Source organism: Protopterus annectens, chromosome 5.part0, assembly GCF_019279795.1.
Source record: "Protopterus annectens isolate FY-2018-M chromosome 5.part0, PAN1.0, whole genome shotgun sequence".
NCBI classification, from domain to species: Eukaryota; Metazoa; Chordata; order Ceratodontiformes; family Protopteridae; genus Protopterus; species Protopterus annectens.
In genome coordinates, this window is record NC_056735.1 from 186,495,307 (window position 1) to 186,514,406 (window position 19,100).

At 37.5% G+C, this 19,100-nt stretch overlaps 1 protein-coding gene across 3 annotated transcripts in view; it reads right to left on the reverse strand.

Annotated features, from left to right (window-relative positions):
* Window positions 1-19,100, reverse strand: part of FAT3 (FAT atypical cadherin 3) — a 2,670,157-nt gene that overhangs the window by 970,856 nt on the left and 1,680,201 nt on the right. For all 3 annotated transcript variants that reach the window (XM_044072199.1, XM_044072198.1, XM_044072200.1), the window contains exon 10: window positions 8,096-12,175. In XM_044072199.1, coding sequence (XP_043928134.1) covers window positions 8,096-12,175 — 4,080 coding nt within the window. The remainder of the gene's footprint in view (window positions 1-8,095; window positions 12,176-19,100) is intronic.

The window sequence follows — 19,100 nt, forward strand, 5'->3', positions numbered from 1 at the left end:
ACTTGCTAATGAGTTTGCTTCCCTGCTCTTTACTAGCTGCCTGTTTACAGATTTTTCTTAGTGTCCTTTTATAGTTGTTAGCTTCCTAGCTTAGGGAGTAGCCTTTGGTGTTTCTCCAAAAGGGGCAGCAGGACAAACTTGGCAAACTGCAGGCCATTGAAGCTAATAAAGTAACGAGGACTTCCACAGAAAAAATACTGAGAGACTCTAATACGATTCCTGGAAGTCAACCATCTCCAAGATGCACACATGGCAGAAGAAATTCCAGTTTCACATGTCTGCCATACATTTCATATCATATGTGTAATTGGTGCATTTCTCAGCAGAAGGCAGTTCCAAACTTCATATTTTTTGTATCCATTCTATAGACAATGTCATAAGTTCTTATACTTTATTGTCACTGGAAAAACATTATAAATGTAATCACATTTGTAGTTTACCTGCTGCAGGTTTTAGAAGTGTATTTCACAGATCTGTTACAGTTTGACTCAGAAAACAGCAGCAATTTTTTTCTCAAACATTACGGAAATCTCTGTTAGAAATAGTAAATAAAAAGAACTTGGGTATGGGAATACAATAGGACAAATTATTGAGGAAAGTAAGATGAGTTGATGTTAGACATCTTATAAAACTGAGCAATAGAAAAAGAAGATGGACACAAGAAAAGCAATAACAAAAAAGCCACTGTATCTCATGGAGAGGTCAGGGAAGCAATAAAGGAAAAACAAAAAGCTTACAAAACAGAAGAAGAACAGAAAGAGGGAAGGCAAAAATGCAAAGAAGCCAAGAGGCCTATCAGATGGACCAAAAGGGCCAATTAAAAAGCAATAAAGAGGAGATGACAGAATGAAAACAAAGGAGCAAAAAAATGGATATTCAGGTACAAAATGGAAAGAAAGAATAAATGGCTAAACCTAATCAAGTTCAGCAAGGAGGGGAAGGAATTACACAAAGGAAAGAAGATTTCTTCAAGTTCTGTTTTCAAAGCAGAAAAAGAGGAAAGGGTAGTTTTATAGACAAAATGCATAGAAAGAAAAAAGGAAAGATAAGGGAGAGGGTGAGCAAACAGGTGAAGTGAGTAATCAGGAGAGTGCGAAAGGGGAGCTATAGCTACTTCAAAGACAGAAAATGCCACAAGGATCATGAGGACCAACCCAACAAACTGTAGGCAATTGAAGCTAATGGAGTAACAAGGACTGCCATGGAAAATATGCTGAGAGAGACTAGAAAGATTCCTGGAAGACAGCCAGCTCCAAAATGCAAATCAAAATGGGGTGTTAGATGGAAGATCTTGAAAGTACAATGGAATCCAGTTTTATCAATGGGTTGTAAGGGAAGTGGAAAAAGGGACTTAGTTGAATGCCTATAACTAGGCTTCAGCAAAACCTTTGCTTCTGTCTTATGCAGGTGCATATAAGCAAGTTGAAGAGTTTGGGGGAAGCAGAAAAAATGTCAAGATGATGGAAGGGAAAAACTCTGAGTGTGGTGCTAAAGTTGTGAAGGCAACAATTTCACAAGTAGCAGAGTGCTGCAAAGGTCAGACCTGGGGATATCAGTCTTCCACAGGCACTGTGGACAGGAACTGTGAGGAACATGGCAAAACATTTCTGCTAAATCCACTAAGATGCTGTTCTGTATTCTTAAGGTGACAGACTCGGAGATGAAGGAAGTCATTTTCACATTCTACAGCTCCAGTTCAAGCCAACAACTTTTCTGCTGTGTGCAGTTTTGGAGGACAATAGTGGAAATCATGAGAAAAAGTTGGATTTGTTATGATCCCTCACCCTGGAAGACAGGAGAAATAAGGAATGGTGTATGATATAGGCCCAGAAAAAATTATCAAAGGGAAGCATGATGGAAGAGAGCTACAGATAAAATGCATGGGGAGAAGAAAGGGTTACCATCTTCAAAGTAAAACGTCTGACCGATCTGAATATTAGAAAATACTATTTCATGGAAAAGTGTTGAACAGGTAAAACAGTCTACGAGACTGGATGGTAAATAGTAAGGCAACTTACAACTTTAAAAGGATAAGAAATGACAGATAATGGGGAGGAACTGTAAGTGAAGGACAATTACTGAATCCTAGCTGTATCATTTGGGCAAGCCACGTCTTCTTTTGCAAACCCAGATATGTATGTAGTATTCAGACAATGATAGTTAAAAACAAAGGCCAGAAATTGATTTTTAGCGCATATGCATATATTTATGCATATGCTTACAGCAAAGTGTCATGACAGCAAAATATATTTTATTTGGAAATGGAGGACTACAAATGTATTTTTCTTGGAAACTGGGGACTGCAAACAGGCTTCAATTTTATGTTGTTTCCGTAATATTTTTCATTTCTTTTTTTCTTGTTACCACTCTGAAATGGTGCAGTCCCAAACTGATTTTAAACCATAGTGATAGCGTCTTCTGTATAGTGGTAATATACTTTTACCACTGGTGAAGGACACTATAGTAAGGTATTTTGCCCGATCCATGCTGTGACAAGACAACCGATTTACAATAAGTTAGTCACAACTAAAACATGACTGTACATTGAGAAAATACCCTCATATTTTATTTCTTATGCATGGAGCTTGTGATCTGTGGATCTTGGAGGGAAAATGACCAAAAATTCAAAATAAGGGCATGCATCACTTACGAATAAAAGTCCACCGAAGTGTTTTAGGATTAGGACACAGGAGTAAAGCACATCAATAACCACTACATAAGCAGAGCAGTGCAGTTCAATGCAAGTGCCCTATGGCATTTCTAATTTTAAATGTAATGATATAAATGGGAACATGGCAGTGCACCTCAGCCTCAGGTTAGATGTTGTTGATTTCCTCATGACATATATTATTTATTTACTTACTTATTTTATTTATCCTTTGATGATCAGGTTAATCCTAGTAGGTTAGAGGCCTCTTACCATGGGACACCTGAGGTGCTATTTCTACTACGAGAGGATACTTGGCCAGCACATCAGGGAACTCCTCCTACTCCTATCAATACGCGCTGTGGGATCTTTTACATCTACCTGAGATACCACCCACTCAAAGCAGATGGCGCTCTTCTGCTGTAGCTGATGAGCACAAAGTATGACAACAGTGCTTAACAGCATCAAGGGGTATTTAACAAGTCTGCATTTTCACTGATTTTGGAGCGTAACTGCCCCACTCCATGGACTACAAAGCTATTCTTCTTGAAAGATAATCAATAAGCTGCACATTCTATACCAACATTACAACTGTGGTGTCTCCCACAAAAATGTACCCTGGAGAAAGTGCTGCAGCTGGTATTATGAGAAATGTGTTCATTTTAAGAAATATAAATATGAACAGGGACAGCGGCAAGATTATGCTCTGTTCTCTATAGCATACAAGCAATCAGTGGGAGTAGCAAAAACAAGCCAAGAAACTACTTTATTGTTACAAAGCTAACTTCACAAAAACATAATCCTATGGGCTAGGCTTGTAAAGGTTCCAGGGCCATTACCCTAGTACATACCGATGAACTTATAAACATTTACAAATTTCAAATGTGAGAGTGCCCACTATAAGTACAAAAGGACAATATATTAACTGATAGGAGTAATAGAAACAATCAATACTAATCAATAATAAAAAATAAAGCATATTTGGAATAGAGACAGAAGTACAGGAGTATGAGATTAGTTTAGAAGAAATACGCAGTATAATAATTTCCTTAAAATATTCAAGGTATTGGTTTTATTGTAGTAGAGGTTTAACCAGTCTCACTCAACAATAGCTATTTGGGCTTTTTTTGCTCTGTGTTCATTCATTTGCATGAATGCATATAAAATTCCTCTGCTACATACTTCATGGGATGTTATATTTACTGTTAAAATAACTTTGCTAAACATAAAAATAACACCAAATATACTAGCTAACTCACACTGGGCCGTAAAAACAAATCCAATCAAATAACCAAATGTCCAAGTAGCACGAATACCTCTCAAGTGTACCTCATTACGAGGAACGTTCCTCATTTGAGGTCCTGAAACATTCATGTTCCTTCAAAGTTCCACATTGAAAGTATCTGTCAACCATTCAGTGTTGAGAATTTTTTTAACTGATAGCCATGACAAAGAGGGCAGAATCATATTAATTCATCAAGATAAGTTTTATATGTAAAAAATAGCACATTTTAACCAACATATGAGCTTCCTAGGTGAAGTTGTTTGTAAGCAGTTAGTAAGTGTTCCACATTTTGCCCATTTATCATGCATTAAAAGAGGTAGTGTTCCTCATTTTGGAGATGGAAGGTTGAGAGCTATGCACAGCACAGAAGAACTTTATTAAAAGGTTGAGCGCTTTCTTCTATATCATGCAATAGACATCTTCAGAACCATTTAAAAACTTGCTACTGTTTTCAGCTAAGTAGAAAAAGAGATTTAAACACCCCCCCCAATAAAACCACCAATCGTAGACTTCATATCTAAAAACTTGCCAATTACATTAAAGAAACAACACACAAGTACATTGCATTAAACCGTACCCAATTAATAATCAGCCTGTTTAAAAGTGATACCGAAAATAAAAATTATGCAAGTTCAAAATAATCTGCCAGTTCATAACTTAGAAGCTCTACATTTTAGTTCACATGTGATGGAGATGGCTTTTTTCAAGCCAGGTGTACTCGCATCAAAACGTAACTGCCAGGCCATCTCTCTGTGCAGTAATCGGTTCTGCCAGTTGTCATCACTATACAAGTCTGACTGAATTTTCTCCAGTATGGAAAACTTAAACATACTGAAGTTAATACAAGAGACTGCATGTCTGGCCAAAGCACTCTTGTTGTCTTTTTTTAATTATACCTAGAGATGCTGATATATCTGCTTGTTGAACGCATTGTTCGTCTTTCCCACATAAAAAGCAGAGCATGTGCAGCATCTTGACAGGTAGACTACCTTGTCAGAATAACACGAATATCTACCTTTAGTCAACCATTTATTGATGTTATTAAAAAGTTCACATTCAATTTCTGCATCAGTATATGGACATAGGTTACAATGTCCACATTTACTGGTTTTAAACGAACCATTGTAACACGTTTTGAAGGGTTTCTCCATAATTCCATTATAGTTGGCCTGGTTTTAAAAGTAAAATGTAGCAGTTTCACAAAGCATATTTTAAAATTCTTATCTCTTTGCAGGATCATCCAATTTTTTCATATCTTGTGAGTCTAAAGAGTAATGCAAAACCATGTTTTCTGAAGTGTGTTAACGGTGAATCACGACTGCTACTATTATGTACATTACTGACCGGAGTAATCAAACTGCACTTGTGCAGACCCTTATTAATAACAGCAGCAAATTTCTCAGTCCCTTCATTAAAGGCTTGTATGTAATGGGGATCTATTACAGTGTCGGGTAGCCACATTCCAAAAACATTTGTTTGAGTTTGTCAAACTATTCTTTGCACTCACATCTGATGTTAACCTTGAAGTTCTTATAAATTGGATTTTAACAACACCTCTCTTTTGATAGGTAGGATGACAACTTTTACAATGTAAAAAGGCACTGCAAAAGGTGGGTTTCCTGTGTATTGAGGTAGTACAACTGCTGTCTCTGTCCTTTTTTATTTCAACATCCAAGAAGTTCATTGTGTTATCATATACATTGTATGTGGACTTCAAGACATTGGCAGACTGCTCTAGTTCATCTATGAACCTGTGTAATTGATCAGCACTATATGCCCATAACAGGATGAGGCTATCCAAGTAATGCAAATAGCATTTATGGTGTTCAAAAGAACTTAATTTAAAAAAACAACTCTAGCTCCCACCTTAATAAAATCACATTTGCAAAGGTGGGGGCAAACGCTAACCCCATTGTAATGCCTTGCAGTTGTTTAAAATGTTCCCCCATCAAGGTAGATAAAATTATTACTCAGCATCAGCTCCATAAAATCTGAAATAAAGTCACAGCATCTGTGGTTAATAATTTGTACTTTCGCTAAATATATTGATTACAGGTTGAAACTGTTATTTAAGGAGTTTCCCCATGTTTTCTGGGACTCCTGTGATTTTTTGGATAAATTAAGGAATATAAAATGTCTTGATAACTGTTTTTTAGTTACAGTGGATATTAAAAATGTATTTACAGTCATCCCACACAAACAAGGTATGCTATGGTTTACTGACATTTTAATGAAGTACAAATTATACGTTAAATGAAACTTCCTGGATGTGGAAATAAAAAAGGACAGAAACGGCAGTTTTATTACCTCAATTTACAGGAAACCCACCTTTTGGGTGGGGCGGTCAGCAATGACTGGCTTGGCAATGTGCTGTCCATAGGATGCTGGAACATGTATGACTGTGGGGACAGCAGTCTGAGTCCTTAGAAAACAAAATTTAAAAATATGGCTAAATACCTGAATATAGAAGATACATCTCTGTGTACTTTCCCTATACAATTATATTTTACTGATGATGGTTACATTAAAATTCTCAATAAATACCACTTAGAAAATCAAGTGTATGCTCTGCCTCTTGAATAGCCCAAACATTTTCTGTTTTTTGTAGACTTTGTGTACACTTTCTGAATTCAAAGACAGCTTTTCCACAATCCTTGTGCTGTCTATTCACTCAGAAACTTTACACATAGTGTACACTTGGTGGTAACCTTTATGAATCTGGCTTATTATGCATAAGCTTATAACAGTGCTGCAATTTAGTATTTGTGTGAAATCTGTACTTCCCAAACAGGCCAGATGAGCATAGAATTTTATTTTACAGACACTGCAGTAGAGAGCAAGGAATGAAAAATCGCTCATGTGCATATTTTGCTTCTTATTACATTGCATTTTGCTAAATGATTAGTTTGCACTCTTAGGGTCTCTACACCCAGTGCAGTGAAATAAGTGCATTAAGCTTATCTTGAAAGTATGCTAATTTCAGTCAACAGAAAAGAAATGAAGGGTGCAGTACATTTGCCAGCTTCTTCACCTGTCATTTTCTAAGATTCTTACACTGCAGAGTGAAAAATGGAGATGTACTTTAAATATACTGAAACTGCTGTTTAGAGGAAAAAGAAGATAATTAGTTTTCCTTTGTTTCAGGGCTGGTTAAAGTGTACTTTGTGTTTGCTGTTCAACGGTTACTCCAGGGCACCTTCTGTAGTAACAAACATCAGATCCTGCAGCTCAGGTTTAAACAGTGCCACTATAGGTAGTACCTTTAAACTTCTCCTACAGCCAAATTCAAACAGTGTACACTGCAGTATACAGCAAACAAAACATGGCTTTCTAAGAGTGTATACTGCAGCATACAGCAAACAAAACATGGCACTGCAGCATACAGCAAACAAAACATGGCTTTCTAACAGTGTGCACTGCAGCATACAGCAAACAAAACATGGCTTTCTAACAGTGTGCACTGCAGCATACAGCAAACAAAACATGGCTTTCTAACAGTGTGCACTGCAGCATACAGTGAACAAAACATGGCTGTGTGCACTGCAGCATACAATGAACAAAACATGGCTTTCTAACAGTGTGCACTGCAGCATACAGTGCAGCATACAGCAAACAAAACATAGCTTTCTAACAGTGTACACTGCAGCATACAGCAAACAAAACATGGCTTTCCAACAGTGGGCACTGTAGCATACAGTGAGCAAAACATGGCTTTCTAACAGTGTACACTGCAGCATACAGCAAACAAAACATGGCTTTCTAACAGTGTACACTGCAGCATACAACAAAAAATATGGCTTTCTAACAGTGTACACTGCAGCATAAGCAAACAAAACATGGTTTCTGAGGAAGCATGGTTTAACTCAAACAAAATATATTTTGGTAGTGCTTACAGTTGGTACAACCAACATTTCATTTTAATTTATTGCTAATCTCTAGTTATATTAAAAATAATACAGATCACTGTGTTCTGCTTCTGGAACAAAACATGTATGGATCAAGCTTCATTTTCGCTGCATCAGCTATACAGGTATATTATAAAGTATTAATAAATGAAATGGGCCACAGTTCTTTAAGAATAATAATTGCACAAAGCTCACCCTAACAATTAAAAATCCTTTTATATTAGATCTCATACAACAGACACATATTTGCCAACCTACCTGTAATATGATAGCTGACTTGACGATTGATATCAGATGTATCTTCATCTTGTGTACTCAAAATGGCTACCACTTCACCTGGAGGGTCACTCTCTTTGACCATCCCCCTGTAAACATCATATGCAAAGACAGGAGCATTGTCATTAATGTCAATAACAGCCAGAGACACAACAGTTGTTGAAGAAAGAGACACTGTCTCTCCCAGGTCTGATGCTACCACAGCAAACATGTAAGAAGAATGCCTTTCATGATCCAGTTCTTTCAGCGTGCTGATCCATCCGCTGTTACTGTCTATAGTGACAATTTCTGAGACCTCATCAAGTTCTGACTCCGCAGCCGATGCCAGGCTGTAGGCAATTTGTCCATTAGCACCCCCGTCAATGTCAGTTGCTTTAACTTGAATTATTTTTGTCCCCACAGGCATTCCTTCCATTATTACTGCTTCGTAAGGATTGGCTTCAAATACAGGTTTATTGTCATTTACATCTAAAACTTTCACCTCCACATCTACAGTCAAAACAATGTCTACCTTACCTAGTTTCACTGTTGATGCAATCTTGAAATGAAATATGGATGTTGTTTCATAATCTAGCCTCTTATCTACTTTTATGAGACCAGACTGTCCATTTATGACAAATGTCCCTTCTTTGTTGTGTTCTAGTGTTGAACCACTGATTATGGAAAAAACAGCCTCCTGGCTGGGCAAGATCTGGACTGATCCAACTGTACTCCCTACTGGAATATCCTCAACCAAAAAGAAAGAATACTGTGGCTGAGAGAAGGCAGGAAGGACTGTTTCTGGAGGCAACACATGAATGTATACAGGAATGAGAGAATGTTTCATTGGAATTCCACCATCAACCGCTTTAACAAAGAATGAAAGGATTGTATTTTTTAATTGCTTGAAGCTACTTTTTGTGACCATCCATCCATTATCAGGATCTATTTCAAGAATATCCACCACTGAGCTTACTGCTTCACTATAGAGTGAGTAGGTTATCTTGGCATTTGCACCATCATCTGGGTCAAAAGCCTGTACCTGTGTGACCAGGTATCCTTTGTCATAGTCTGATTTGACACTGGTCCGGTATTCAGCAGCATTAAATTGGGGTGCATTATCATTTTCATCCACAACTATTACTTTAACAATGCAGAAAGCTGCTCTGCCTCCCCCATCCAGAGCCATAAGCGAAATAATGATTTCCCCTTCTAGAGGATTTTCCCTGTCAAGTTTTTCAGTTGTTACAATGTAACCAGCATCATTAATAGAGAAACGATCTTTAGCAAAATCATTTATGATCGTATAGGCAACATCCCCATAAACCCCGGAATCGATATCAGAAGCTTTCACTTGGATAACCTTAGTCCCAGGTGGGGCGTTTTCTCTAACTTCAGCCACATAAACACTCTGTGAAAACACAGGGCTGTAAAGATTAGCACCGAGTATTCTGATGTGCACTTGAGCTGTGCTAGTGAATACGCCATCAGAAACTGAAACATTTAAGGTATAGAAAGGCTCCATCCTCTGTTTACGGTGGTTTGACAAGATCAGACTTCCTCGTCTGCTGTCCATAACAAAATTCATGCGGTCATTTCCAGATAAGATGCTGTATTCCAGCTTGTCTGCATCAGAACTGTCTGCATCTGAGGCATGTACACAAGTAACAAAATGTCCCCGAGGTGCAAGCTCGCTAACATAAGAGTCATACAACAGCTGATTAAAGATTGGGGGGTTGTCATTCATATCAATAACATAGACATTCACAGGAACTTCATTACTCAGTGGTGGGACTCCATTATCAGTTGCCTTTATTATGAAGCTAAATTGTTGTATTAGTTCATGGTCTAGTATGCGAGCAGTTAATATGAGCCCACTGGTACTATCGATGTGAAAATAATCTGTGCTATTAAGACGATCCTTCACAATCTGATAATGTATGATTTTATTGCTTTCTGAATCTGCATCATTTGCAACAACTTGCAGCACTGGGGTTCCAATCATTGATGCTTCCGATAATGTTGCTTCATACAGCTTCTGTTTGAAAATAGGGGGATTGTCATTGACATCATTCACGGCTATATCTGCAGTGACCTCAGCACGAGCTCCTGTAAGAGAGTCAGTTGCTTTTATGGTAATCTTGTAACTGGAAATTGTTTCATAATCTAATGGGCTAATAACACTAAGGACTCCTGTGTCAAAGTCAATATTAAACTGATAATCTGGATCCCCATCTACAATTGTATATATAATACCCTGCCCTTCTGGACTGGTGGCATTGATACTAAGAACTGGGGTATTTGGTTGCACATCTTCATTTACTGAAATTCTGTAGAAAGGTCTGTCAAATACAGGCATTGCTTTGTTGACAACTGTGATGGGAAGTTCTACTGCTGTAGATAGTGATGAGCTACCACCATCTTTTGCAATCACTGTTACGCTATACTCCATGTTAGACAAGTCTGAATCAAAGGCTTTTTTTAAAGTAACACTTCCAGTATGCCTGTTTATCTCAAAGTGACCATGGTCATCCTTCAGAAAATATGCCACCTCCCCATTAACACCCTTGTCCCGGTCTACAGCTGTAACTTGATATATCAGAACTCCAGGATCCGAATCTACCTGTACAGCAGCATAATACGGAAGCCCTACAAATACAGGAGGATTGTCATTAATATCTTCAATGCTGACTCTGACTACAACTCTTGTGACACGAAGGTGGTCATATTCACGACTTGCTTCCACTATCAACTCATAGACTTCTTGTTCTTCCCTGTCAAAAAGAACTCCAGTTGTCTGGATAACACCTGAAGTAGGCTTTATTCTGAACTTATCAGCTGGGTTTAGAATGCTATACTTTAGCGGTTCATTAAGGCGATTTCCAATGGCATTCACAACTGCAATCTTGGTAATATTGCTGCTGTTTTCTAAAATTGAAGCAGAGTATAAGCTATTTGTGAAGTGAAGACCACTATCCATAGCTTCTTTCACCATTATTATCACCAAAGCAGTACTGTAAAACTTTCCATCTGACACTTTTACAGTTAGCCGATACTGATCTTTAGACAGGCTATGATTTTTTACTGTGAGTACTCCACTGTTTGAGTCAATCCAAAAGTGGTTCATGTTCCCTTCAATTAAGCTATAAGTTAGCTCAGTAGTAACTTCAGAATCTGGATCTGTGGCTGCAACTTTGAGAAGTTCAACTCCAGCATAGGTAGGCAACAGCAAAATGGTTTCATATAATTGCTGAGTAAACACTGGTGGGGAATCATTGATATCGATCACTTCGACTGTGACTTTGACTGGAGACTCTGCTGTCAGCTGTGGACTCCCACTGTCCCTAACATGCACATGAAAATTAAATGTGGCAATCAGTTCATGATCTAAATTTGCAGTTGTTCTTATTGCTCCAGTACTGGAATCCACTGAAAAGTATTTCTTGGCTGTAGATTCAACAATCTGATAGACCAGCAAAGCGTTTTGATTCTGGTCTGCATCTGATGCTCTTATTATCAGAGGGCTGTTGTTGGAGTTAAAAACCACACTGTTAATGGGAGCGGCTTCACTTATACTTCCCACATAGTTAGAATTCAGAAACACTGGAGGGTTATCATTTTCATCTACAAGCTGTATATTCACAGTGATGTTTGAGGCCATGCCAGCCATATTACTTGCTTGTACCACAAGTTGATATGAAGAAATCCTTTCATAATCCAGGGGTTTCTGAGTGGTGACAACTCCAGAATAAGGGTTTATTGTAAAGGCTCCTTCAACATTGCCGTCCTTGAGTTCATAGATCACCGTGGACTGGCTAACAGCGTAGATAATGAAGACAGACGTGCCGATGCTGACATTTTCATTTACCTCTGCTTGGTATTCCTTCTGTGGAAACTTTGGCCTAGCATTGTCTGACATTGTGACAGACACACGTACCACCGTTGTACCAGAAAGTGAAGGCACACCTTGATCGGTTGCTTTAACTGTTAAAAGATAATGCCCCATGGATGACAAGTCTAGCTCCTTGGCAACTGTAATAATACCAAGTACTGGTTCAATTTTAAAAGTGTTTCCTGAATTTCCTGAAATATGAATCAGAAAAAAAGATAGTTAAAAAAGAAATATAAGTATTAATTTAATTCACTGTGCTTTAAAGTAACTAATACAATAGAATACATGGTTATCTTAGACATAATTATGGATAAACTTCATCTCCCAATAAATTACTAATGGATTTTTTTATAGACATCTGTCACCTACCATGACCACTGTGGTAAAACGTAAGAAGCCATGATCAATGCAAAAATTCAATAGGCAGCAAGACTGGAAAAGTGAGACAGAAATCTGAGAACTCTTAAACAGTCAGAATATGAACAAGCTGTACTTAGTGCATTTAACTCAGGCTTACCAGGATTATATTTTTGTATAACACAGAGAGGCTTTTTCACAGTAATTGCTGTTCTTGAGCAACATGTCTATTAAAACAGTTTATAAAAGGATGGCTATAGCCCTGTTAGTCAGAGCAACTGGCCTCTCCATGCATGGAGAGTTTCTTCCAGGAACAGTGCTTCGAGGGAGGGGGCTGCAGCAAAGGAGAAGCAGACATCTTCCCATAAGAATCAAAAAGGAAAGAAGCCAACTGAAAACATCTTTGGACTGTGTCAGAAGTAATATGAGAGATTTTTTTTTTTTTTTTTTTTTTTATGGAAGTAACACAAGAGGTCCTCTGTATTGCTTCTTTTACTTTGCTTGTATATACAAGAAGAGTCTCCAGTAGTACTTTTTTTCCTTTTGTTGAATCAACCTTCATTATTTTATGGACTGTGGTCTCTGCTGCATTATTTTATACCACACTGGTGGGTGAAGTGGGCACACTTGGCACACATTTTCTGTGCTATGAAAGATTGTAATTAAACCTTTTACTGCCTGAAGAAAACATTAGCTGAGTAATTTTTTTTCTCAGCTGAAGAGAACAGAGGTCCTATAGTGTGGTCTGGGAATTTTGTGAAGTACATACTTTTTCTGTTCCTGTGGTCAGATACCCATCATAGAGCAAATGCTTCAGATGACTGCTGCTGCGGCCGATGGGGATGCTGGTGGTTGTCACGTCCCTTAGGACTGTAGTGACTGGGATAGAGTCCTGTTAGGAAAGTTAAATAGTGAATCATTAAAAGTTTTCATGGACGTGGAAAGGACTGAATATCAGGTCTATTATAAAGTTAAAAAGACTCTTAACTTGAACTGGTGCTACCAGTAAGAAACAAACTCAAAAGTTTCATAGCTGGACATTTTCTCCTAACAAACAGCAATCACTCAGTTATATGCATAAGCATGTACTTAAACTGTGGCTCCTGAGATTCTGCATACTAAAATTAAAATGACAAAAATATTGGTCATTGATAACTCCAAAATGGTTCTTCCTGTTATCTTAAGAATGTAGTGTTTCAAACTGATGTTAAGGGTGCTGATAACATTATGTACTCATAGCCGGCCTTAGGCATAGGCCAACTAGGTGGGTGCCTAGGGCACCGCTCTATTAGGGATGCTTTTCTAGTATTTATTTGGTGTAGGTAGACCAAGATAGGGGCAGCGGCTGGTGTGGTGGGGGGTGGCATGGAGTCCTTTTGCCTAGGGCACCAGTTGACCTAAGGCCGCTCCTGTATGTACTGGTTAAGAGTTGTTATGCAATGAAGCTATATTTAAAACTGAACAGAAGAACATAAGGATAAAGCCTGTGTCAAGTAAATGGAAAGTATCTACTGCAGACAAACTCTGTTTTAAAAGAGGGAAAAGGGGGTCATATAGCTAGGCTAAGTAAAAGTAATCCTAGCACTGATCTTCTGCAAAACCAAAACCAGTGAAAAGCATGCCTCTAATGATGATGGTCTTATGGAAAGCAATAAATTGGTTATCTGAGCTAAGTCAGCATTCTGCTTCTGTGCTATTGCAAAGTTAATTAAGTGTAATGTCTTAACTGATAGGAAGGTGCTGAAAGGACTACCAAGCTCAGGCAGCATGGTTACATTTGTAAAGGCACAGCATGTATATAAAATGATGGCCATTAATAAGAAAGTAGTTTCAGTAATCTATATTTGTGAAGATAGGATAAAGTAACCCATTTGTCTAAAACATATATATATATATATATAAAATGGGTGGCGAAAGCCAAACACACTCTGGCTAGGCTTATAAATGCCCTAGGGCAGATAGCCTAGTATGAACCTATGAACCTATATATTTATTTATTTCAGTATGAAGTCCACTGGGTATAAAAAAAGCCTATTTTCAGTGGAGGCCCAGGGAGAAAAGCTCCAGTAACAATGCCAAACATATTACAAAATGTGTTTGGAAAGATAGCTCATCCCATTGCTTTAAAACCCAGTTTAACATGGGTCTATATTATATGCTTGAGGAGACTTTTCTTCGAACATATAATCATCGACACCTAAAGAGCGAATGGCCACGTCTGCAAATTTTTTCCTCAGGAAAAAATTCAGTTGGTCATTATTGGGAATTGCCCTTTTCCCCAATGCAGAGCGATCTCAGAGTTGGTACAGGTAGTTGGGGGGATTGGTGGCACAGCCCCCCACTTAATTAAGGTTTTGAAGTTTGTGTTATTTGTATACAGCCTGTGAAAAAAATTGCAGAAGTGGTCATTCGCTCTTTAGAGTGTTTGCTCTTTAGGTGTCAATGATTATATGTTTGAAAAAAAGTCTATTCGAGCATATAATATAGACCCATTTAACATATGGTATGGTAAAAGGAAAATATTTCCTAATTTTAAAGATTTGTGCAGACAATGAGAAGAATATAATGCTTTGGACAGACCACCTTATCAGTGTGGGGAAGGGAACAAGCAAGAATAAGCCTACATGTATTCCTCTGCCTAACCTGGAAGGGGAGGGGGCAACCACTCAGGAAGACCCTACATAATTTAAAAGCTACATCAGTGAACACATATGGAAGAGTAAACAGCAAGAGCAAGACCAGCAGAAGGAAAGTTGTTAGACATCAAAATATTGGTATCAGAAAGTGCCACAAAATATGGAGTAAAAATATCATTGCAACCTGAAAGTTTATATGCTTCTTGTAGGTTGTAGAGTAGGGAGCAAAAATGAAAATCAGAATTGAAGAGAAGGAATCTCTCACTGAGAGGATGTGTTCCAAGGAAATTAATTTAGAATGTACTGAGCTATATAACTTGAGCAGCAATCTAAACTTTCTTTCAAAATAAAACAGAAGTACCCAGAAATAGGGAACCCTCAGCTATAGGTGAAGGCAAGGAGAAATGTAACAATAAGAACAAGTGTATTAGTGTTGTTAAACAGGAAGAAGCAGTACATGGTCAGAGTTCTAAACCCATTCCTGTCAGTTTAATATAGACAACTACAACTCAAATAAGGGAAGACTCCAGATATCAGGTATTTGCAAGTAAGTGCAATGTATGACTGAGGACAAATGTTATGAGATAATATTTGCAGAAGATGACTAAACTTGGGAAAAAAAAAACTGAGAACTTGGTGTTTAGTCACACAGAGAAAAATAAGACAGAAGGAGAGCAACATAAAAAGTGAAGACAAACGAGGGTGTAGTGTATACTGAAAAACAAGACAACCTTGAACAGAGCTCTAATGATAGTCCCATTGAGCAAAAATACAGGAATACTAAACAGATGAGAGAGAGGTCTATGAATTAGACTAATAAAGAAAGGAACAAATAAAAAAAGTATGAGGTAGAAAGAGCAACTGACACTAAAGAGTATTAGTGTGAGCTGTCTTTTCCTGGGCAAGAGTTAGATACAAAGACCCCAGTGCTTTTGTTGGCAGGAGAGGAGACAGTGACTTCTACCTCATGACAGACTGACTCTGAGGAAATTCAAGAGCTGGAGGACTTCCAGGTAAGCCAGAAAAACTTTAGAAAAATACAACAGGGGAATGACACTTCGAGCAGAATCGCATGAGGAAGAATCTGAGTAAAATCTTCTTAATTCTTACTTAACCTTTGCATTACAAGGTGATGCATTACATGTAAGGACAGACAGGAAGCTGTACGTCAGTGCCCAAATCTTTCATTAATCTAGTGATCAGGCTAACACATAATCATGTTCAAGAAGGCCACCTAGGAATGGACAAGACTAAGGTATGGATCTTAGCAATGTTTTTACTGGCCAGAAATAAGGAAACATGTTGAGAACTTCTGTGCTGGATGCCTTGAATGTTAGAGACCAGCCCTTCACCCAGGCTCCAAAAATCCTTTCACTCCAATGGATATCACAGAGGTGAAGTCTGAACATATTGCTAACAACATTGTTGGACCGTTGGTAAAAGCCAGCTATAAAGTTGTTTTTAATTGTGTAACTAAGTACCTTCAAGGTATCTCCCTATGGAACGCACTATATTGACGGCTTGAAAAATAAAACCTGCCTTTATTTAATATAGTATTAAGCGCTGTGATAACAATGCTTGTCTGGATTCCAGACTGAGCAGGCTTCTACAAAAGGATTTTTGTTTCTCGGGGGCTTGGGGGAATGGAGAGCATGTACAAGGTGAAGCGTTTGTGACACCTAACAGTGGAACAATTGATTCATTAAAGGACATGATTTCATTTTTTTTGAGTAAAGACTTTTTTAGCATAAATCTTTACAAATTGATATTGCATATTTTAATGAATGTATTTCCTTGAAAGTTGTACCACAGGGTTTGAGACTATATAAATATCTGCTTGGATTATTTTATGATAAAGATATTGTGAGTGACTTTGTGAATTTCTTTGATGAGGTAGGTATGAGGTTTTTAAAAAAGATTGTACATCATTTTGAAAAACAAATAGATTCAGTGGGTCAAGAGCATGGGAACTGGATGTTAGAATTCAAAAATACTTGCTTTTTTAATGAATATCAGGGCTTGTACTATAAAGTTTTGTCGAAAGAAGGTGTAATTCCTCATTTAAAAAAAAAAAAAAAAAAACTAGAGAGAGATTTAAAACAATATAAAAATTGTGTGGCATGTCCAGTGGCACTATCAGGGTAGTAATAATAATAGTGAATCCAGTTACAGTGAGGTAGTTAGGGATGGGCAAGAAGGTGATGGTAGGGATTATGTGGCTAATTACAATACTGGCCCCGGTTTGGTAGCTGAGCAGAATTTTAAACAAGTAAGATGCTTGCAAAGACTAGCCCACAGATATACAGAGAAAGGGGAATATCATACCAGGTATTACACCCAGCAATGCAAGGGGAATTCATACAGGGGGAGGGGCAATTACAGAAATTAACCATATACAGGAACAACATAGTTAATTCATTCAATGGTTTTACAATTTATAATTATATGGATAGGGTTATCACTCAGGAATATTTCAGCTTATTGTCCAAATGTGTAAAGTTTATTCCAAAGAGGAAAGTGGATGTGGCAGACCATATTATGGAATTAAAATTATACATGGGGAAACTTAATTTTGGTATAATGTTTTCTAGGCAATAAGGTGGTCAAACTGAGAGGTTTAAAGAGGGTTATCAATTACCAAGGATGAAAAGTACATTTAATCTACCTCTTCACTCACTTTTGAATATTTATGAGAAGGTGGTGATAGATGATATTTACAAGATTTATCAGAATAATAAAAAGATAAGGTGGAATTTAACTAATGAGGAATATAGTCTTTTATGTGAACCAAGGGGCGACTTGACTATATGTATCATGACCCCTGATAAAAGAGGTGGAATAGTGATTTTAATGATTATTCTAATGCAATACAGAGGGTGTTATTTGATGATAGAACCTATATACCAGTGCCCAGAAATCAAATTTTTATAGCCTACTCCTGAACTGATTACTATTTAGAAGAGTATGTAGTAAATCAGAGGATTAGTAGGGAGTTGTATGACTTTTTATACAGTAAGGATCCCATTATTTCTGCATTTCCTGGAATCCCCAAAATCCATAAAAATATGGAAGGGCCACCTTTTAGACCCATTGTGGCAGCTAATGGGTCCAAGACACACCTGTTGGCAGTGGTGGTGGATTTATGGGTTTAACCTTTGGTGGAGAACACACCCCATGTAGTAAAAGATTCTTGGGATTTTTTGGGGCAATTGAAGGAGATTTGGATTAACGATCTTGTAGTCCTCACTATAGAAATTAAATATCTGTTTTCTGTAATTCCTAGGGAAAAAGGACTGGAAATGTTTGAGGAAACCCTATTTGTATGTTCTAATTTATCACATGACCAAATTACTCTTTTGAATGAGTTAATGACTTTGATTTTAGAAAAAAATTTTATGTTTTTCGAGGGGGAATTCTTCCAAAAGGTGAAAGGTGTAGTTATGGAGGCAGCATGTGCCCCTGTACATGCTAATACTGTATTACTTGGTTGGGAGAATAGATATTTGTTTAACTGCTCTATTGGAAGAATGTGCAACTCTACACAAGGTTTTTGGATGACATTTTTATTCAGTGGAAAGGTGGTGGTGAGGATATCTAAGAATTTGTGCAGTATTTCAGTGATACTACCCAGTTCTTGGAATTTACCTTTAACTATGACAAATTTGGTATTAGCTGTTTGTATACATTTCCCATTCTAGTGATGGTTATAGATTTAAGATATATTTTAAGGATACTTTTTGTAACTCTTACGTACATTTTAATAGTAATCACCCAATAACCCAAAAAAGAGCATCATTAAGGGGCAAGCTATTCGGTTGCCTGAATGACATCCCATTATGAGGATGTTAGAGGTGAATTGGATAAAATAGGTGAGATGTTTTATGACAGGTGGTATTCAAAGAAGTTGGTTGAACAGATTCTTGATGAAGTCTATCAAAAATGGGGGGAGCAATATAAGCTCCCCATTGGGCATAGGACCAGGCAATGATAACCACAGGAAATCACAGACCACACCAAGTTTGAGAAGGCTTGTGTATTACAATATAATCAGTTTTTGAGAGAAATCAAAAATGCATTTATTAAGAATTGGAATATTTTTAAGGTTAATTCAGAAATTTATGAA